Here is a 23072-nt window from a genome sequence, read left to right on the forward strand (position 1 = left end):
GTTTATTTTCTTCTTGATTCCCGAATTAGAATAGAAAAATCACCATACTAAAAAGCAACGCAAGCGCACACTAAAAATGGCGCAGTTTTCTTGCCCGATCAGCTTGTGATTGGCTGTCAGGGAAGTTGGTTATAGCCGTTTAGCGGTGCTCTCAGTCGGCTGGTTTTTATCCTGTTTGTGTAATGATGAAGCATGAAGGAGCAGTTACTATTAGTAAATTGGTGAATGAGAGTTTCCGGGAGTTGCTTATTCTGTTAGTTTACAAAATTGTCATGTGATTTGTTTTCTCTGTCAGTACAATACAACGGGTATTAGAGACCTAACAATATGGACTTTCTATCAGCTATTTGCTTACAAGATGAAGATTTTAAGGGCCGATTCAAATGTGCTCTCCCCCCTCCCGTCCGCAATCGATGACGGGTGCAGCAAGATAATATCAGCTCGCTAACCCCGGGGGTAGCGAGCTGAAATGCGTGCAAAGAGGCCGTTTGGGCACCCAAACGGGTCTTTTTCATGATCGCGACCATTTGTTTAGTTGGGTTTAGGTGCTTTGTGCGCCTAAACCCGACTGTACTGGGCGCAGTAGTGGTGAAAACGGGGGACATTTGAATACCGTCCCTCTATCTCCCGTCACATTAGACGGGAGATAGGGGGGCGCGCTAACATTTGAATCCGCCGCTAAGTTTTACAAGAACTAAAGTTACTGAGTACACTGTCCCTCCCGTCACCTGTCTCAGTCACTATCACTGCAATATATCGAATCTATCCCTTACATCAGGCATTTCCAAACTGCGGCCCTCCAGCTGTTGAGAAACTACACATCCCAGCATGCCCTGACACAGCTTTAGCATTCTCTGACAGCAAAACTGTGTCAGGGCATGCTGGGATATGTAGTTTCACAACAGCTGGAGGGCCGCAGTTTGGACATGCCTGCCTTACATGTCTCTTGAAGGTGTGGCCAACATATATAGATAGGATTGCAGCTGCATACCTCCCAACATTAGGAAAAGCAGATTTGGGACTCCTGCACGCACGCTCCCAAACAGGGGGCGTGGCCTCAGTGGAATGGCGTGGCTTCATGGGAGTACCACTGTAACAAGCCACACTCTCTCACAGCATCCTATTTACACCTGCTTCTGCCACGTCCTCATGGCCAGAGCAACTCACTTCCTGGTAGAGGTTCCCCCTGGCTCCGGGCCCTGCTGCATCTGCAAGTGTCAGTTCTCATGTTACACCAGTCAGCACTTGTGCAATTCTAAGTGCTGGATCAGTTCTCCTGCTGTATACTCTAGTACCAACACTCCAGCTATACTCTCTGAGCGCTAGTTCTCTCCCTGTTTATACTAAGGTGGCTCTTCTGCTGCATTGTCCGTCTGCACTAGTGCCTGTGTAAATCCTGGCCTCCACTGGACCCCACTTCCAGCTCACTCATCGGGGATTTTCACAAGTCTTCTGTTACACCTGCTCTAAGAGTGCTTTTATTACCAGAGTCCTAGTATCCAGATTTCCTGTTAGCACATATTGGTAGCTGGTGTCTGGTCTCTTCTCTCTGGGTATCTGGTAGTGAGAGCTAATACTGAGTGTAGGTTCTAGTTCTTTCTCAGGGTGCAGGTTCCAGACCGGTGTGTCTGCACTCCAATGCACAGACCTGGGATCCTCATACCTGTCCCTAGAGTTCCAGTGGAAGCTTATCCAGCCCTGTGCTTCCTATAGTACAGTGTCCCTGAGTTCCCAGTAGAGGGTGCCACCTCCATGCACCCTGGTCCAGGTGGTGGAGTTAAGTTTTCCTTAAACAGTTCCATGTCGCTGCGCTGGAGATCTCAGCTCTGTACTCTAGTCCTGACATAGGGATCAGCCCAGTTCGCAGTGTTAATCTGGTCTTGGTGATTCTACTACAGATGTAGCCACAGTCATTGTGGCTGCGATGCGGCTGTGCAGGCACTCCCGGCACACCTATTCGCAGCCGTGGCTTAGTACGCCAGGCTGCAATCTTTCCCCTATAGCCTATAATCCTAATGGCCATAGGTGCAATTAAGACGAACGCCGGCGTACAAGCGCATCGCGACAAACGAGGCTCACCTGCCCATACAAAGTAACATAGTAACATAGTATCTGAGGTTGAAAAAAGACAATTGTCCATCGAGTTCAACCTATTTGTGGTCTCCTATGCATGATGATTTGACTAAAATTTCTGACTGATGCTGCTGTCAGCCGTTGCATTTTATCCCTATTTATAGTAACTATAATGCATGACTATGCACCATACCCCTGGATATCCTTATCCATTAGGAATTTATCTAACCCATTCTTAAAGGTGTTGACAGATTCCGCCATTACAGCATAGTTGCAGCCACGATGAGCGTGGCTATATCTGTACATGTGTCCAGTCTCAGCTCACTAGACCCTAGGCTCCTCAGCTTAAAAATCAGAAGTGTTACCGGTAATGAGATTTTAGACCTTTGCAGGGCACAGCACAGAGATTTCCCCACTTGGATGGGTGCTGAGTTGAAATCCCTAGGCTACTGCTCACCCTGCTCCTCACACAGATTCTGGCCGTGCACCCTCCCACCCATAGGTGTCGCTGTTGGAATGTGACCAGGTATGTGGAATATTTCTGATACCTGGAGCTGGATATTTCTGGTCACTCATCTCGCGCTACGTACCTATTAAAAAGATGGCTTCTGATGCCGATATGCCGTACTGCTGCTCCAAAAATTTGGGAGTGAATGAGAAGAAACCAACAAACGCACTGAATTGAAGGACGGTTACCAGTATAAACAACATATAGACCTTATTCCTCAGGAGATTCTTTAGGAGCATCAGGAATCCTGTAACACAAGAGAAGATTAATGTCCATATTGTACTAGAGATGAGAGGTTTGGTTCTGCTGAAAAGTTAACACTGCCAATCTATGGGGTGTGTTAAGGTTTCAACAGAACCAAATCGATTCAGTCTGTGCGTAGCCCAGGACTTACTCCTACAGTACTATAGAAACAGGCTGATCGGGGCCGGAGCTGACGTCACACACCCACCCTGAAAATGCTTGGTTGCAATGTGTTTTTCCTGACACTCCCAGAAAATGTTCAGTTACCACCCCCAAACATCCTCTTCCTGTCAATCACCCTGCACACACCTAGTGATCAAAAAAGTTACTGGATTTTTTTGCTGTTTGGCCTCGCGCCTGCACATTACGATTCGTACGCATGCACAGTCATTCGATAATCAGCCAGCTTGCAAATTCACACAACAGCGATCAGGTCTGAATAACCCACTTAGAGCAGTGGTTCTCAAACTCAACCCCCTAACAGTTCATGTTTTTCAGGTCACCTGTGGATTTGTAAAATGTCAGTTGGTGATACCTACCAGGCGACCTGGAAAACATGACCTGTGCGGGGTCCTAGAGGACCGAGTTTGGGAACTAGACTCCGTATATCAACATCCTTCGGTTGTCTGTTTAATACCCTTGAACATCAGTCAGTGGTTCTGTACTTAGCAGCCGGCTGGAGACCAGAAATAATGAGACAACACACAGGAGAAATGTAGAAGCTCAGCAAGTTGTTTCTGATCTGACTCATTGCTTTAGGAGCCTTTATTTATACACAAATGAACAAAGAAATAAAGGTATGGCAGTGTGTTAGCCAATCAAAGTACACCGTGTGCAAAGATAAACAATGATTTAATGAAACCAATTATAGCATTCCTGTATGTATATTCTTATCACTATTTGCTCATTAATTTAATCAGAAGGCCTTTCCCTTATCGCTATCTGGACATTAATCTTGAAAGCCTTCTTTCCATTGTCACCTGGACATTCCAAAACACACTCCTTTAATGTTCTCATCAAGCAATTAAAGTTTTATCTTAGCCTGGGAGTTAACTAAATGTCCTTGTGACTACAGCTGGAGAAATCATATTGCTCTTAACAAAATAGTTTCTCACAGAAATATCTATGTAATTCATTTAAGGAAATTACATATACTAGCTGGCTATGTTCATTGATTATTGCAATGAACATTCTAATCAATACCAAATTATGAAACATAGAATCACATAACTGCTTATTGGGTTGAAACTTATATAGCATTATGTGTGCTTTTAGTTATTAAATACAAAGCTTACAACAGTTATAAAGATGATTTTATATTTAAAACTGATCAAATTCCCATGACTGTCCACCACAAGCTCTATTGCAAGCGACTCTGTACACAACAGCAGTGTCTACGTACAGTCAGGGGAACGCACCCAATCTTTGTCAATGGATACGGCTCCCTCAAATTAAAAAAAAAAAAAAGGGTCTAGTGACCCGGCAATTCTTCATGGGTAGCTAGCAGGGTAGCACCCAGAAGGGGCCTGGATGAGCTGCAGTGTAAATGGGTAACCTGGTTCCTGTTTCCAGCATGTGGAAAGCAGGAATAACCCGGGTTGGAGCCGCAGTGGGAAGACCTGGATTAGAACCGTGTTCCAAATCTTGGGTTGGACCCGGGACTTTGGTGGAAGAGTGGAAAAAGAGAAAACTGCGTTGGGCCACTGTCACCAAGGCAGATGGTTGGCCTCTGCTGGTTCATGACCAGAGGGACTGAAAGCACACGTCTGGGGTCTCAATTACTCTTGTAGGAGAGAAAAAATTTAAAATAGATAAAACATATTCATAGGTGTACGCTGTTGAGAGACTGCACGTTAGGCGTGAAATCTGTAAACTGCACATGTGCAGCCCAGAACAAAACCCTTACTGGACATACAAAAACAGAGTGCGATGGTGTATGCACAGGGGTGACCTTCCCCTTACATAGAGAGTCATGGGAAACGGTAATGTGCACACAGACCTGAGGAAGAGTACTGTATACTCAAAATGCGTTGGAAGCGTTTGTATTTAATTGTAAACTGGATTTGACACCTTGGATGGAGCCTTACCTGTGACTGCGCCTGTGACTTGCTGGGAAGGTAAAGGAAGAATCTGGAGATTCCCCACTTTGCCTATATAAGCGCTCCCACACAAGTGTGGCCAGGGTATGTTCCATCTTTCACCTGAATGGTCAGATTGCTTTATTCTCTTATACTTACTGCTGTGCATTTATCCGTCACTGGCACACTTCTACTGCCTGGAATGTTACATGTACACAAGGCTATAACTCTATCTTGTTGTCCAGTGTCCACTGACTTTTTGGCTGATTGTTACTGATGGAAAAACGTATTTTAATAAAATCCAGTTTTTGTGATTATACTGCAGTATATGTCATTCTTTCTCCTAAATTCACCAGATGTCCCTGCAGAGGATCTCCCCAGCCCAAGATCAGCACATCCCAGGGAGGGACTGTTAATATACAATGTGAAGTGAATAGCACTGGGGTCACTCACACCCCGAATTATACACTTGTGGATTTTCTATATGATCTTCACTTGGCTGAATACAAACGTCTGTATCAGGGTTGCACTATTGTGTGTTATTTTGTCGTTTCTCTCTGCATATAGGATCTGTGAGTAAGACGCATCCAGGACATTGCCCCTATAGTGTGGTACTGAGCCCTGGCTGCCGGTGATGGTGGCACAGACTGCACGTACCTTGCACTTTGACGTCTGCATTCTCCGCAGCCTCCTCTCTATTATCTCCTGTCTGCGGCCTCAGCATCTCTCTCAGCTCAGGCTGCTCCTCCTGGCCCTCTTTGGGCAGCGTCTTGGGGAGAAAGCAGAAGGGGATGGAAACCAACAGACTCAGGACCCCACTGCACACAAATCCAATCCACCAGGCACCAACCCATCGGGTGTCCGACATACTTATCGTAACCTCATCTGCAGGGACGGAGATAGAGGAATGGAGTGAGAATAGTTATCAGAGAGACAAGATCATAGAAACACGTTAGTGATGACTGGCCGGACCCCAGAGCTATCCCCAGACCATCTTATTTACTAGGAGGTTGTCCATAGTGTCTACTGTATGTTCTGCCCTCTCCACAATTCCTTCCTTCCCTTCCCACTGTGTACCTGCATTACCACTGTGTGTTACCAATAAACCTGCAAGCCTGGACCCATAGTGTGGACTAGACATGTGCACGGACCCCGTATTTTGGTTCTAATTCAGTACGTATCAGTTCTCCATCGCAGCTCACTACCTGCCTGACCCATCTCCTCACTGTGGTTCTGATCCAGAGGTGGCCACTGCTGCTACAGCCTTTTACTGCCAACACGTCAGACCATCTCCCAGTCACTGGCCAAGAACGCCCCTGACGGTCCGCCACAAGCTCTATTGCAAGCGACTCTGTACACAACAGCAGTGTCTGCATACAGTCAGGGGAACGCATGCGCCGTACAGTCAGGGGAACACACGCTCCATACAGTCAGGTGAATACACGCGCCATGCAGTCAGGGGAATGCACGCTCCATACAGTCGGGAACGCACGCTCCATACAGTCAGGGGAACACACGCTCCATACAGTCAGGGGAACGCACGCTCCATACAGTCAGGTGAATACACGCGCCATACAGTCAGGGGAACGCACGCTCCATACAGTCAGGGGAACGCCCGCTCCATTAAGTCGGGAACGCACGCTCCGTACAGTCAGGGGAACACACGCTCCATACAGTCAGGGGAACGCACGCTCCATACAGTCAGGGGAATACACGTGCCATACAGTCAGGGGAACGCATGCTCCATACAGTCAGGGGAACGCCCACTCCATACAGTCAGGGGAACGCATGCTCCATACAGTCAGGGGAACGCATGCGCCATACAGTCAGGGGAACGCACCCACCGTACAGTCAGGTGAACGCATGCTCCATACAGTCAGGTGAACGCTCGCTCCATACCGTCAGGGGAACGCATGCTCCATACAGTCAGGGAAACGCAGGCGCCATACAGTCAGGGGAATGCCCGCTCCATACAGTTGGGAACACATGCTCCATACAGTCAGGGGAACGCAGGCGCCATATAGTCAGGGGAACGCACGCTCCATACAGTCGGGGGAACGCACCCACCATACAGTCAGGGGAACGCCCGCTCCATACAGTCGGGGAAACGCACGCTCCATACAGTCTGGTGAACGCACGCTCCGTACAGTCAGGAACTTCCGCTCCATACAGTTAGGGGAACGCAGGCGCCATACAGTCAGGGGAACACACGCTCCATACAGTCAGGGGAACGCACACTCCATACAGTCAGGGGAACGCACGCTCCATACAGTCTGGTGAACGCACGCTCCGTACAGTCAGGAACGCCCGCTCCATACAGTTAGAGGAACGCAGGCGCCATACAGTCAGGGGAACGCACGCTCCATACAGTCAGGGGAACGCACGCTCCATACAGTCAGGGGAACGCACGCTCCATACAGTCAGGGGCACGCACGCTCCATACAGTCAGGGGAACGCACGCTCCATACAGTCAGGGGAACGCACGCTCCATACAGTCAGGGGAACGCACGCTCCATACAGTCAGGGGAACGCACGCTCCATACAGTCGGGAACTCACGCTCCATACAGTCAGGGGAACGCACGCTCCATACAGTCAGGGGAACGCACTCTCCATACAGTCGGGGGAACGCACCCTCAGTACAGTCGGGGGAACGCACCCTCAGTACAGTCGGGGGAACGCACGTGATGTAGGGCCATGTAGGACTTTTCCTGTATGTACAGTAGAAAATAATGGCTGTACTGTGTAGACTTTGGCATTGCGCCCACCTCTGAATCAGGCTGTATAGCCTCATCTCCGCCCTCCTGATACTGCTCCCGCTGCCTGTTCTGCCAGCTCTAGTCCCACATCCACACTGCTACCCACTAGCTCCTACAGTCTCAGCATCGCCCATGGTTAGGCTCCTCTCTACCGTCTGTCTCACATCTGCGCCTCCTTCAAACACCTCATGTACACTACTTGCTCTGTATTATGCACAATTTGTGTTTTGTATGATTTGTATAAACAACTGACTGATTATGTGGGTTGCTATGAACAACCGCCCTTCACACATGTGAGACAGTTCTTGTACATACGCCATGTCTTGGGAAAGGCGTGTTATGCTGGCAGCTAATGCTGGGGACTCAGGATCACAGACGAGTAACCAGATCTCCCCTTTATTATTATTATTATTATTATTATTATTATTATCCTTTATTTATATGGCGCCCCAAGGGTTCCGCAGCGCCCAATTACAGAGTACATGAATAATCAGTACAGGAAAACAGCAACTTACAGGTGATGACAGTATAGGACAAGTACAGGGTAAATAAACATAGCTACATCAGCAGATGACACTGGAATAAGTATCAGGTGGCAGAAGACTGCTGGAGTTGATGCAGTTGAAGATTATTAAAGTAAGAAAAGGGTAAGCACATGAGGGAAGAGGGCCCTGCTCGTGAGAGCTTACATTCTAAAGGGGAGGGGTAGACAGACAGGGGTGACACAGATGGGGTACATGGAGAGTGTAGAACAGAGGGTTAGGATGAGATTTGGCTGGGTTTGGTGAAGAAGTGGGTCTTGAGAGCCCCTTTAGACTGTAAGCTCTCACGAGCAGGGCCCTCTTTCCTCATGTTCTTTTCCTTCCCTCACTTATACCATCATCTCCTTCCCACTGCCCACAATGGCACCTAGGCCCCAGTAGTTCTGCCACCCTGTTGCTATATGGGGACTATGAGCAGCATTGTTTATATAAAATAAATAGATAGATAGATAGATAGATAGATAGATAGATATCATCCATATTGTGTAACGTTCTGTACTGTAAGTCACTTTCTTTCTTGCTTTGTTCACACTGTTTGTGTTGTACTCTGTAAGGCGCTGCAGACCCCTTGATGCGCCATATATATAGAAGAGTATAATAGTAATCTCAGAAGGTCCTACGCACATCGGTCAAGTGTATGAAGACCCAGAGTACAGGCCACATACATCCACCACGGTGACAATGCAGAAACTATAGAAGTATTGTTGTGTATTACCCAGATTTATGAAGCCAATGTCAACATAGAGCCGTGCGAAGTACGCGGCCATGAGCGATCCCAGGAGAGGGCCCACGACGGACAGCGTTTGTACTATTCCTAAAGGAAAGAAGAGAATTACTAAGACACAAGGTTATATCTCCTGCTACACAATGACAGTCACCGGGGCACATGCCGTAGCTGCCTTCTGTAATGCAATAGGGCACATAGGTTACACCGCTGATATATGTCCTCATCAGAGCCGGCCCTAGGCATAGGCAAACTGGGCAAATGCCTAGGGGCACAAGCAGATGCGGGGCTCTATCTGCATATGAAATGCTACGTTACAGTGTATTCCTGAAAATCAAAAAATCAATGTAACGTACCATTTCGTATGCAGATACAGCCACAGTTACTCACAGAAATATAGTCATGCTAATTATCATTTTAATCAGCAGAAGCTGCTTGTGCGTCCTAGTCACATAGCGATGAAAATAAGATGCGTTTCTGCAAAATAAGGCTCCCAACGTTAGCAGAGCTGGACGGGATCTGCATGGCGTATTGAGGCCAGATGTATGAGGACACATCTGTATCCAATCAGAGACAGCGGCCGTGTGAGTGATGTGTGTGGGTAGGTTCATTGTGCAATAGTGTTTGGCATAATGTGTAAGGTGCATTATGTTCATAAGGACATTAATAATGTGTGTCATGTGTAAGGAACATTACTGTGTGGTATTATGTGTATAAAGGCATTACTAATGTGTGTTATTAATATGTGTATAAGGTGCCCTACTGTGTGGTGTAACATATAGAAAGGGCACTACTGTGTGGTCTAATGTGAATAAAGAGCAATATGGTGTGGTGTAATGTGAATAAGGGGCAATTCAGTGTGATACTATGTGGGAGGTACTAGACCCAGAAAGACTATGCACAGGTGTTTCTTGAGAATTATATTCTTTTATATAATAACCAACCGGTATAGGGAAAATAAACAATTTATTCTCTCAGTAAGAGAGCTAAGATTGGTTAGTCTGGTTGGAGGAGCGCCAGAAAGCAATTACAATATTTGGTTTTGGGGGGGTTCAGCAGGATCACTAGAGGATTTCAGCCAAGAAGGCTTCCTTGGTAGCGCACTCTTTTCATAATGTTTAATGTGTTATATTTATAATGTAACTTTTATTATCATAGATAAAGCTCAGTTTTCCTCCTCTCCATGCTCTGGTTTCTCTTCAGAACGAACAAATCTGTCGCCTTTAACTAGGAAAACTGAGTTTTATCTATGATAATAAAAGTGAAATTTTAAATATAACACATTAAACATTATGAAAAGAGTGCTCCACCAAGGAAGCCTTCTTGGCTGAGATCCTCTAGTGATCCTGCCGAACCCCCCAAAAGCAATTCAGTGTGATATAATGTGAATAAAGTGGCACTAAAGTGTGGCGTAATTTGAATTGGGGGTACTATTGTGTGGCCATGCCCCTTCCCAAAAGAATGATGAATGGGCCTGAAACTTAAAACATGCAGAAAGTGTTTCCGCACATGTAACGGGGGTTAGTGAATAGGCCTCTTGTTCTTTCTCTGTTTGTCAGAGGCAGAGATGCTGCTAGTGGGGCCCCCTGGGCTTCCCCGGGTACCGGAGGGATTAGCGCAGCGTCCCACTCTAACGCCTCAGCAATAGTCTGGCTGCCAAGCATTCGCCATGTGAGAGGGGGCTCAGCAGTATCCGCAGAGGAATCTAACGCAGCATAAGACATAAGATGTCATCATCCGACAACTAAGATGGAGATCTCTCCTAAGTGTAATTTATCATTCACAGCAGTGTTATACAGGACCCGTTATTAATAATTACTTTATTTATTCAGAGGTTGGGTCAGTGCTTGTCCCTCAGACCACAGACTCCTCCCACTGAGACATCACTCACTAATCACACCATACGCTGCGCTGTATTCGCAATGTCTTCCTGGTAAATGCTCATTCAGTCGTTATAGTTAATAGTTACCAATGTAAAATGGAGAATTTTCCACTTTTGCGAAGTCATCAATGTACGACAGTCCCAGCGGCTCAATAGGCGTCTCTCCAATTCCTTGTAGAATATTCCCAGCAAGAACAAATATCCACATCAAGGACTCTGAGGATCCCGCTGTGCACTCTGTGCAGGGAGAGAGGTGGCTCAGTGGGTAAGTGCTAGCCAAACAACAATTACACTGAGAGGGAGGAGGGGGGGGGGGATTCTGCACGCTCGCCAGAAAGAGCACAGGAACGGTTGGGCAAAGGAAATTCACGACCAGTATTTGACTACTCACACCCCACAGAGGTGCCAGGAAAGGAGCCAAGATAGTCTACTGAAATAACGTGTGCAGCCCCACATGGCGGTGACGTCTGGCGGCACAATCCCCCCTGAGAGAATGACTGAGCCAATCCTAGGATTACTTCTAGGTTACAATAATTCAGGAACTTTATCTTCTGGGTCCAAATCAGACTTTTATCCAGCCCCATGCTAAAAGCATCTCAGGGCTGCGATCACCTCTGCCTGATTGACAGGCAGAGATGGTCAGGGGGTGGAAGGAGGTGTGCCAATGGTGTTAGAATGCCGTTGGCGGGGCGCGGTCTGGACAACGGAGGCATGTCCGGACCATTGCGGGGGCAGGCTGCAGTGGCTGCATGACTTTACACGCAGCCGTTGTGACCAGGGTCAGAAGCTGCACTGGCAGGGAGCTACTCAGTGGGTACAAAAGTGCTTTTTCACCCTTGCGGGGGGGGGGGGGGGCAGGGCCAGACATGCGATGCGGACTAGCCCTGTACTGAGCGTCCCCCCACATGTCTGAGTAACTGATCTGAACATCTATGATCAGATCTGAATCACCCCCACTATCCGTACATCTCTGTGTAAAATAATATACATGTACCCTACTGGGCTATTGGAACACCATGCCTCCAGCCAAGCTTAACTTCAGGTTTGTATTACCATACTTTACAGGACTGGCTTGGGACAGCAAACTATTCTTTACCTATTCCCTGAATTAATTAAAATTGTTAACACTCTACACTCTGCTTCCTTGTGCTTGAAATGACTATATTAATATTTAATTATATTAAAGTAATATAACATTACAAAGATTGTAACATAACAAGAAAATACAATTTATAGGTCACATTTTTCCCTTCTAATCCTACCCTCAAGGCCTATACAGTTTACCTGCATGCAATACAAAAAAATTACCTTTACCTTCAAGGTAGCTACCGGAGTTCACCTTTGACTGTAAAAATATAATCCAAAGTGAACGCCCGGGTATTAAATCAGATGTCATGCATGACACACCTTCTTATATGTATACATGAATTCAGCTTATGTCTCAAGAATTTACATATATATATATATTGATGCATAGCTTAAATGTTTTTAAGCAATTAATGTAAGTCCTTGTGGGAGTTCATGAAGGCGCTGCAGACGCCAAATTTATGTCCACTCCTTGACACTTAGAATGTAGTGTAATAACACATGAATCCGTGTGTCCTGTATACTTGATGTGAGATCAGTTTATACAATCAAGTGTGCTGTCTGAAGTCTGGGAGATTTCCACAGGATAAAGTACTTTTGGCCGAACTGTAATTGTTACAATTTTGTGTCCTCTCCTGCTGTATCCAAATAACTAGACTGTCTGGCAGGGTTCCCAGAAAATATTAGTTATTAGTGTAGCCAGACGGAAATTGTTTCAATTAATGTTACAAAGTCTTGTTAAGTTTGTCTGGCAGCACTTAATGACATTTCCTACATGCGCTCTATAGCCAATGTCTGGGTGTCTTACTTTATATTAATTAATCCAGTCTCTGTAACAAATATGAATATCGGTCTCTCCTGTAGTAGCTATTAGCAGCTATTAAGCTGCAGCCAAATCTATGTCCTATGTTGGCTGACTGAGTATTAGTGGAATGCCTAGTATAGGGCATGCTGCCTACTACCGGAATGCCTAGTATAGGGCATGCTGCCTACTACTGGAATGTCTAGTATAGGTCATGCTGCCTACTACTGGAATGACTAGTATAGGGCATGCTGCCTACTACTGGAATGTCTAGTATAGGGCATGCTACCTACTACCGGAATGCCTAGTATAGGGCATGCTGCCTACTACTGGAATGCCTAGTATAGGGCATGCTGCCTACTACCGGTATGCCTAGTATAGGGCATGCTGCCTACTACTGGAATGCCTAGTATAGGGCATGCTGCCTACTACCGGTATGCCTAGTATAGGGCATGTTGCCTACTACTGGAATGCCTAGTATAGGGCATGTTGCCTACTACTGGAATGCCTAGTATAGGGCATGCTAACTGCTACTGGAATGCCTAGTATAGGGCATGCTACCTACTACTGGAATGTCTAGTATAGGGCATGCTGCCTACTACTGGAATGCCTAGTATAGGGCATGCTACCTACTACTGGAATGCCTAGTACAGGGCATGCTACCTACTACTGGAATGCCTAGTATAGGGCATGCTACCTACTACTGGAATGCCTAGTATAGGGCATGCTACCTACTACCGGAATGTCTAGTATAGGGCATGCTGCCTACTACTGGAATGCCTAGTATAGGGCATGCTGCCTACTACCGGAATGCTTAGTATAGGGCATGTTGCCTACTACTGGAATGCCTAGTAAAGGGCATGCTACCTACTACTGGAATGTCTAGTATTGGGCATGCTGCCTACTACTGGAATGTCTAGTATAGGGCATGCTACCTACTACTGGAATGCCTAGTATAGGGCATGTTGCCTACTACTGGAATGCCTAGTATAGGGCATGCTACCTACTACTGGAATGACTAGTATAGGGCATGTTGCCTACTACTGGAATGCCTAGTATAGGGCATGCTACCTACTACCGGAATGTCTAGTATTGGGCATGCTGCCTACTACTGGAATGTCTAGTATAGGGCATGCTACCTACTACTGGAATGCTAGTATAGGGCATGTTGCCTACTACTGGAATGCCTAGTATAGGGCATGCTACCTACTACTGGAATGACTAGTATAGGGCATGTTGCCTACTACTGGAATGACTAGTATAGCGCATGTTGCCTACTACTGGAATGCCTAGTATAGGGCATGTTGCCTACTGCTGGAATGCCTAGTATAGGGCATGCTACCTACTACTGGAATGTCTAGTATAGGGCATGCTACCTACTACTGGAATGTCTAGTATAGGGCATGCTACCTACTACTGGAATGACTAGTATAGGGCATGCTGTCTACTACTGGAATGCCTAGTATAGGGCATGTTGCCTACTACTGGAATGACTAGTATAGCGCATGTTGCCTACTACTGGAATGCCTAGTATAGGGCATGTTGCCTACTACCGGAATGTCTAGTATAGGGCATGTTGCCTACTACTGGAATGACTAGTATAGGGCATGTTGCCTACTACTGGAATGACTAGTATAGCGCATGTTGCCTACTACTGGAATGCCTAGTATAGGGCATGCTACCTACTACCGGAATGTCTAGTATAGGCAGGGCCGTTTCTAGACAATTTGGCTCCCAGTGCGAGATTTCAAAATGCGCCCCCCCCCCTATTGCTCTAAAAAAAAAAAAAAAAAAAAAAGTGTGCCCCCCCATATAGCCATAAAAAGAAAAAGCATGCGCGCGCCGTAGGCGCGCGCGCTCCCGACAAGGGTGTGTGGCCTGATTAAAATGGGTGTGGTCTCATTAAAGTGGGCATGGCCTCATCTGATATCATCACACCCACCACAGTACGGAAAAAATAAAAATGTCCCCTTTTTACACATTACAGCAGGCAAGTGTCCCCATATTACACAGCGCGGCAGGCAGGTGTCCCCATTTTACACAGCGCGGCAGGCAGGTGTCCCCATTTTACACAGCACGGAAGGCTGGTATCCCCATTTTACACAGTACGCAGGCAGGTGCCCCCATTTTGCACAGTACGCAGGCAGGTATCCCCATTTTACAAAGTGCAGCAGGCAGGTATCCCCATTTTACACAGCGCGGCAGGCAGATATCCCCATTTTACACAGCACGGCAGGCAGATATCCCCATTTTACACAGCACGGCAGGCAGATATCCCCATTTTACACAGCACGGCAGGCAGATATCCCCATTTTACACAGTACGCAGGCAGGTGCCCCCATATTACACAGTACGCAGGCAGATGCCCCCATATTACACAGTACGCAGGCAGATGCCCCCATATTACACAGTACGCAGGCAGATGCCCCCATATTACACAGTACGCAGGTAGGTGCCCCCATATTACACAGTACGCAGGCAGATGCCCCCATATTACACAGTACGCAGGCAGATGCCCCCATATTACACAGTACGCAGGCAGGTTCCCCCATATTACACAGTACGCAGGCAGATGCCCCCATATTACACAGTACGCAGGTAGGTGCCCCCATATTACACAGTACGCAGGCAGGTGCCCCCATATTACACAGTACGCAGGCAGATGCCCCCATATTACACAGTACGCAGGCAGATGTCCCCATATTACACAGTACGCAGGCAGGTGCCCCCATATTACACAGTACGCAGGCAGATGCCCCCATATTACACAGTACGCAGGCAGATGCCCCCATATTACACAGTACGCAGGTAGGTGCCCCCATATTACACAGTACGCAGGCAGGTGCCCCCATATTACACAGTACGCAGGCAGGTGCCCCCATATTACACAGTACGCAGGCAGATGCCCCCATATTACACAGTACGCAGGTAGGTGCCCCCATATTACACAGTACGCAGGCAGGTGCCCCCATATTACACAGTACGCAGGCAGGTGCCCCCATATTACACAGTACGCAGGCAGGTGCCCCCATATTACACAGTACGCAGGCAGATGCCCAGATATTACACAGTACGCAGGTAGGTGCCCCCATATTACACAGTACGCAGGCAGATGCCCCCATATTACACAGTACGCAGGTAGGTGCCCCCATATTACACAGTACGCAGGCAGATGCCCCCATATTACACAGTACACAGGCAGGTGCCCCCATATTACACAGTACGCAGGCAGGTGCCCCCATATTACACAGTACGCAGGCAGGTGCCCCCATATTACACAGTGTGGCAGGCAGGTATCCCCATAGGCAGGTGCCCCCATATTACACAGTGTGGCAGGCAGGTATCCCCATAGGCAGGTGCCCCCATATTACACAGTGTGGCAGGCAGGTATCCCCATAGGCAGGTGCCCCCATATTACACAGTGTGGCAGGCAGGTATCCCCATAGGCAGGTGCCCCCATTTTACACAGTGCGGCAGGCAGGTTTCAAGCTGAGGAGAAGGAAGGGGGAGAGGGGGGGAGAGAGAGAGAATACTTACGTCTTCCCGCTCTTCGGTCCCGCCGCCTCACGTCCCGCGCCGGCCGCCTCCTCCTTCTTGCTTCTCCTTCTCGCCTCTCCCGAGCGCTCCTGCTCGGGGGGCGGGGCTTTGCGGAATGACGCGTTTGCGTCGTGACGTCACGACGCAACGCGTCATTCCGCGAAACTCCGCCCCCCGAGCAGGAGCGCTCGGGAGAGGCAAGAAGGAGTAACTAAGTGCCGCGGCGGGCGCCCCGTGCAGTTGCACGGCTCGCCCGCCCCTAGAAACGGCACTGAGTATAGGGCATGTTGCCTACTACTGGAATGACTAGTATAGCGCATGTTGCCTACTACTGGAATGCCTAGTATAGGGCATGTTGCCTACTACTGGAATGACTAGTATAGCGCATGTTGCCTACTACCGGAATGTCTAGTATAGGGCATGCTGCCTACTACCGGAACATCTAGTATAGGGCATGCTGCCTACTACCGGAACATCTAGTATAGGGCATGCTGCCTACTACCGGAATGTCTAGTATAGGACATGCTGCCTACTACCGGAACATCTAGTAAAGGGCATGCTGCCTACTACCGGAATGACTAGTATAGGGCATGCTGCCTACTACCGGAACATCTAGTATAGGGCATGCTGCCTACTACCGGAATGTCTAGTATAGGGCATGCTGCCTACTACCGGAACATCTAGTATAGGGCATGCTGCCTACTACTGGAACATCTAGTATAGGGCATGCTGCCTACTACCGGAATGTCTAGTATAGGGCATGCTGCCTACTACCGGAACATCTAGTATAGGGCATGCTGCCTACTACCGGAACATCTAGTATAGGGCATGCTGCCTACTACTGGAACATCTAGTATAGGGCATGCTGCCTACTACCGGAATGTCTAGTATAGGGCATGCTGCCTACTACCGGAATGTCTAGTATAGGGCATGCTGCCTACTACCGGAACATCTGGTATAGGGCATGCTGCCTACTACTGGAACATCTAGCATAGGGCATGCTGCCTACTACTGGAATGTCTAGTATAGGGCATGCTGCCTACTACCGGAATGTCTAGTATAGGGCATGCTGCCTACTACCGGAATGTCTAGTATAGGGCATGCTGCCTACTACCGGAACATCTAGTATAGGGCATGCTGCCTACTACCGGAATGACTAGTATAGGACATCCTGACTGCTACAGCTCTGGGGCCCTCCTCCGCTCTGTGTTACAGCTCTATAAGTGGGGAAGGCACCAGGAACCGAGCTATCTCCGAGGGATCACCAGGCTGCTGATCAGCACAAATGAGCCCCTTATATCCTACTACTAAGTCTGGCTCATGTTGACCAGTAGCCTTCCATTGGTCCCACATTTACCCCGCTGCCAATCAGTGTCCTCTGTCTCCCGCAGCTCGCGCTCAGCGCGAGTATGTCTGATTTGCCGCCCTGCAGGTGATTTCAAAAGCAGCTCACGCTCAGCGCGAGGAACCCGCTTTGCCGCCCTGAAGATCATCACTCTAGCAGCTCAGGTTAGCGCATGGGAGCCCCTTGTAACTGCCACAGTAAGTCCTTTATCACAGCTGAATAGCTGTCTCCTGCCAAACAACTTTATTAACTATGGAAGCTACATACACTCTGACATGTTACCTTGACAACCATGTATAACCAATACAAATACCATAAAATACATATATTGTACACCTATATATCATTTTACCACACAATATATATATATATATATATATATATATATATACATCCTTTTATATATATGCTATTATTGTTGCAACAAAAATTATGAATTTTTATTTTATAAAGATATATTTATATTTTTAATTTATTTATATAATTATACATTTCCTGAATATTTATTTTTTTATTTTACATATTATGCTAATACATAGCTACATCTGTATGGGGCCCAAAGCACAGTCGCACCAAATCTCCACTTGTCAATGTAAATATATAACATTTTATATAATATATACGCGTGTGTGTGTGTGTGTGTGTGTGTGTGTGTGTGTGTGTGTGTGTGTGTGTGTGTGTATATATATATATATGTCCATTACAATTTCTTTTAGATGCATTACAATTTATTTCCTTGTTCAATATGATATACAGAAAAAGCTGCTAAATATCGCGCTCTCCTTCCCACCGTATTCCCTGTTACTAGTGTACGGCAGTGTGACCAGTTACTACCGATATATTCTGCAGAGCATCACACCGCCGCCGGAGCGGAGGAAGAGACATGGAAAATACAAAATTATAAAAGGCACCTTCTGAAAACTCGGGGTCCCGGGCGTGGCTCTGACCTGCCACACACAGGTGAGCGTGGGAGGCGTGGGAGGTCACGTTCTGCAATGTGTTGGCCGTTGCTCTCTCATACTGGTAGCTGTGTAATAAGGACAACAACATCACGTTATGGTGCAGCCAGAGCTATCCCAATAGGCATTGCTCAATGATAATCAGTTTCTTGTTAAATTTACACTTTGTTTACTGGTTTTGTCACCTGCAGATTGAGCGTTCTTTAGTTCCTGGGTAATATGTGAGAGAGGTGTAACTACATGGATGGATGCTGCAGCTGATAATATTACACATCCCACCAACACATCCATGTACCAGGGCCCCTTACTACAGGAGATAGATCTCTCCAGGCCAACAACCCTTCTACCAGGGCTTGCTATCTACTACCGGAATGCCTAGTATAGGGCATGTTGCCTACTACTGGAATGCATAGTATAGGGCATGCTGCCTACTACCAGAATGTCTAGTATAGGGCATGCTTCCTACTACCGGAATGTCTAGTATAGGGCATGCTTCCTACTACCGGAATGTCTAGTATAGGGCATGCTGCCTACTACCAGAATGTCTAGTATAGGGCATGCTGCCTACTGCCGGAATGTCTAGTATAGGGCATGTTGCCTACTACTGGAATGCATAGTATAGGGCATGCTACCTACTACCGGAATGTCTAGTATAGGGCATGTTGCCTACTACTGGAATGCATAGTATAGGGCATGCTACCTACTACCGGAATGTCTAGTATAGGGCATGCTGCCTACTACCGGAATGTCTAGTATAGGGCATGTTGCCTACTACTGGAATGCATAGTATAGGGCATGCTACCTACTACCGGAATGTCTAGTATAGGGCATGCTGCCTACTACCGGAATGCCTAGTATAGGGCATGCTACCTACTACCAGAATGCCTAGCATAGGGCATGCTACCTACTACCGGAATGCGTAGTATAGGGCATGCTGCCTACTACCGGAATGCGTAGTATAGGGCATGCTGCCCACTACCGGAATGTCTAGTATAGGGCATGCTAGCTACTACCGGAATGTTCAGTATAGGGCATGCTACCGACTACCGGAATGCCTAGTATAGGGCATACTACCTTCTACCGGAATGTCTAGTATAGGGCATGCTGCCTACTACCGGAGTGACTAGTATAGGGCATGCTACCTACTACAAGAATGTCTAGTATAGGGCATGCTGCCTACTACCGGAATGTCTAGTATAGGGCATGCTACCTGCTACCAGAATGTCTAGTATAGGGCATACTGCCTACTACCGGAATGCCTAGTATAGGGCATGCTACCTACTACCAGAATGTCTAGTATAGGCCATACTGCCTACTACCGGAATGTCTAGTATAGGGCATGCTACCTACTACCAGAATGTCTAGTATAGGGCATACTGCCTACTACCGGAGTGACTAGTATAGGGCATGCTGCCTACTACTGGAATTCCTAGTATAGGGCATGCTACATACTTCCGGAATGCCTACTATAGGGCATGCTGCCTACTACTGGAATGTCTAGTATAGGGCATGCTGCCTACTTACGGAATGTCTATTATAGGGCATCCTGCCTACTACCGGAATGTCTAGTATAGGGCAACCTGCCTTCTTCTGGAATACCTAGTATAGGGCATGCTGGCTACTACCGGAATGCCTAGTATAGGGCATGCTGCCTACTTCCAGAATGTCTATTATAGGGCTTCATGCCTACTACCGGAATGCCTAGTATAGGTCATGCTGCCTACTACCGGAGTGACTAGTATAGGGCATGCTGCCTACTACTGGAATTCCTAGTATAGGGCATGCTACATACTTCCGGAATGCCTACTATAGGGCATGCTGCCTACTACTGGAATGTCTAGTATAGGGCATGCTGCCTACTACTGGAATGTCTAGTATAGGGCATGCTGCCTACTTACGGAATGTCTATTATAGGGCATTCTGCCTACTACCGGAATGTCTAGTATAGGGCAACCTGCCTTCTTCTGGAATACCTAGTATAGGGCATGCTGGCTACTACCGGAATGCCTAGTATAGGGCATGCTGCCTACTTCCGGAATGTCTATTATAGGGCTTCCTGCCTACTACCAGAATGCCTAGTATAGGGCATGCTGCCTACTTCCGGAATGTCTATTATAGGGCTTCCTGCCTACTACCGGAATGCCTAGTATAGGTCATGCTGCCTACTTCCGGAATGTCTATTATAGGGCATCCTGCCTACTACTGGAATGTCTAGTATAGGGCACCCTGCCTTCTTCTGGAATGTCTAGTATAGGTCATGCTGCCTGCTTCCGGAATGTCTAGTATAGGGCATCCTGCCTACTACTGGAATGTCTAGTATAGGGCACCCTGCCTTCTACTGGAATGTCTAGTATAGGTCATGCTGCCTACTTCCGGAATGTCTATTATAGGGCTTTCTGCCTACTACCGGAATGCCTAGTATAGGTCATGCTGCCTACTTCCGGAATGTCTATTATAGGGCATCCTGCCTACTACTCGAATGTCTAGTATAGGGCACCCTGCCTTCTACTGGAATGTCTAGTATAGGTCATGCTGCCTACTACCGGAATGTCTATTATAGAGCATGCTGCCTACTACTGGAATGTCTAGTATAGGTCATGCTGCCTACTACCGGAATGTCTAGTATAGGTCATGCTGCCTACTACCGGAATGTCTAGTATAGGTCATGCTGCCTACTACCGGAATGTCTAGTATAGGGCATCCTGCCTACTACTGGAATGTCTAGTATAGGGCACCCTGCCTTCTTCCGGAATGCCTAGTATAGGGCATGCTGCCTACTACCGGAATAGGAGGTTCTCCCAGATTTCATGGAGGGTAGACGAACCTCCTATCTTCACTGAGGAAGAGGGTAAACCATGGGAAAGCAATGATGTGAAATGCGCCAACACACTCTGTAAACATCCCGCTAGGTCAGTGATGGCTAACCTGACACTCCAGCTGTTGTTGAACTACACATCCCAGCATGCTCTGCATCAGTTTTAGCATGGCCAAATAGCAAAACTGATGCAGGGTATGCTGGGATGTGTAGTTCAACAACAGCTGGAGTGTCAAGGTTAGCCATCACTGCGCTAGGTCCCCCCTCCTGGAGATGGCAGAAGTGGGTAAGTATGGTATAGGGAAATGTATATTGCACATATGTTTATGCCATGTCTCCATGCATACTGTACTGTGACTCTTTAGGAACATCAGGATACCTGAGCTGTGTGATGAAGATCCACGCGCAGGCGAAATATATCGCTCTACTACGTCCAATATGGCCGCTGCTTCTGACACTGCGTTTCCTTTATTCTATAAGTGCATATTCTGCATATTCAGTATCTACAAGTGTAACGTCTGCATGTTACCCTGTAGCATTACTCTCTCCAAGGGCGTAGCTACCATAGGTGCAGGGAGCGCAGCTGCTATGGGGCCCAGAGCTGAGAGGGGCCACCTTCCCTGTCACAGTTACATGTGTTATATACAGGGTGTAGCTACCATAGGTGCAGGGAGCGCAGCTGCTATGGGGCCCAGAGCTGAGAGGGGCCACCTTCCCTGTCACAGTTACATGTGTTATATACAGGATGTAGCTACCATAGGTGCAGGGAGCGCAGCTGCTATGGGGCCCAGAGCTGAGAGGGGCCACCTTCCCTGTCACAGTTACATGTGTTATATACAGGGTGTAGCTATCATAGGTGCAGGGAGTGCAGCTGCTATGGGGCCCAGAGCTGAGAGGAGCCACCTTCCCTGTCACAGTTACATGTGTTATATACAGGGTGTAGCTGCCATAGGTGCAGGGAGTGCAGCTGCTATGGGGCCCAGAGCTGAGAGGGGCCACCTTCCCTGTCACAGTTACATGTGTTATATACAGGGTGTAGCTACCATAGGTGCAGGGAGTACAGCTGCTATGGGGCCAGAGCTGAGAGGGGCCACCTTCCCTGTCACAGTTACATGTGTTATATACATGGGTGTCACTACCATAGGTGCAGGGAGTGCAGCTGGTATGGGGCCCAGAGCTGAGAGGGGCCACCTTCCCTGTCACAGTTACATGTGTTATATACAGGGTGTAGCTACCATAGGTGCAGGGAGTGCAGCTGCTATGGGGCCAGAGCTGAGAGGGGCCACCTTCCCTGTCACAGTTACATGTGTTATATACAGGTTGAGGCTACCATAGGTGCAGGGAGTGCAGCTGCTATGGGGCCCAGAGCTGAGAGGGGCCACCTTCCCGGTCACAGTTACATGTGTTATATACATAGGTGTAGCTACCATAGGTGCAGGGAGTGCAGCTGCTATGGGGCCCAGAACTGAGAGGAGCAACCTTCCCTGTCACAGTTACATGTGTTATATACAGGGTGTAACTACCATAGGTGCAGGCAGTGCAGCTGCTATGGGGCCCAGAGCTGAGAGGAGCCACCTTCCCTGTCACAGTTACATGTGTTATATACAGGGTGTAACTACCATAGGTGCAAGCAGTGCAGCTGCTATGGGGCCCAGAGCTGAGAAGGGCCACCTTCTCTGTCACAGTTACATGTGTTATATACAGGTTGTAGCTACCATAGG

The 23072-nt window shown here is 47.7% G+C and overlaps 1 protein-coding gene across 2 annotated transcripts in view; it reads right to left on the reverse strand.

Moving 5' to 3' along the window:
• LOC134933870 (solute carrier organic anion transporter family member 1A2-like) overlaps positions 1 to 23072 on the reverse strand; it is a 111816-nt gene that overhangs the window by 18748 nt on the left and 69996 nt on the right. For both annotated transcript variants that reach the window (XM_063929407.1, XM_063929406.1), the window contains exons 5-9: positions 18489 to 18604; positions 10895 to 11044; positions 8917 to 9015; positions 5560 to 5787; positions 2664 to 2828 (exon numbers count right to left, since the gene is read on the reverse strand). In XM_063929407.1, the coding sequence (XP_063785477.1) occupies positions 2664 to 2828; positions 5560 to 5787; positions 8917 to 9015; positions 10895 to 11044; positions 18489 to 18604 (758 nt within the window). The remainder of the gene's footprint in view (positions 1 to 2663; positions 2829 to 5559; positions 5788 to 8916; positions 9016 to 10894; positions 11045 to 18488; positions 18605 to 23072) is intronic.

This window comes from Pseudophryne corroboree, chromosome 6, assembly GCF_028390025.1.
Source record: "Pseudophryne corroboree isolate aPseCor3 chromosome 6, aPseCor3.hap2, whole genome shotgun sequence".
NCBI lineage: Eukaryota > Metazoa > Chordata > Amphibia > Anura > Myobatrachidae > Pseudophryne > Pseudophryne corroboree.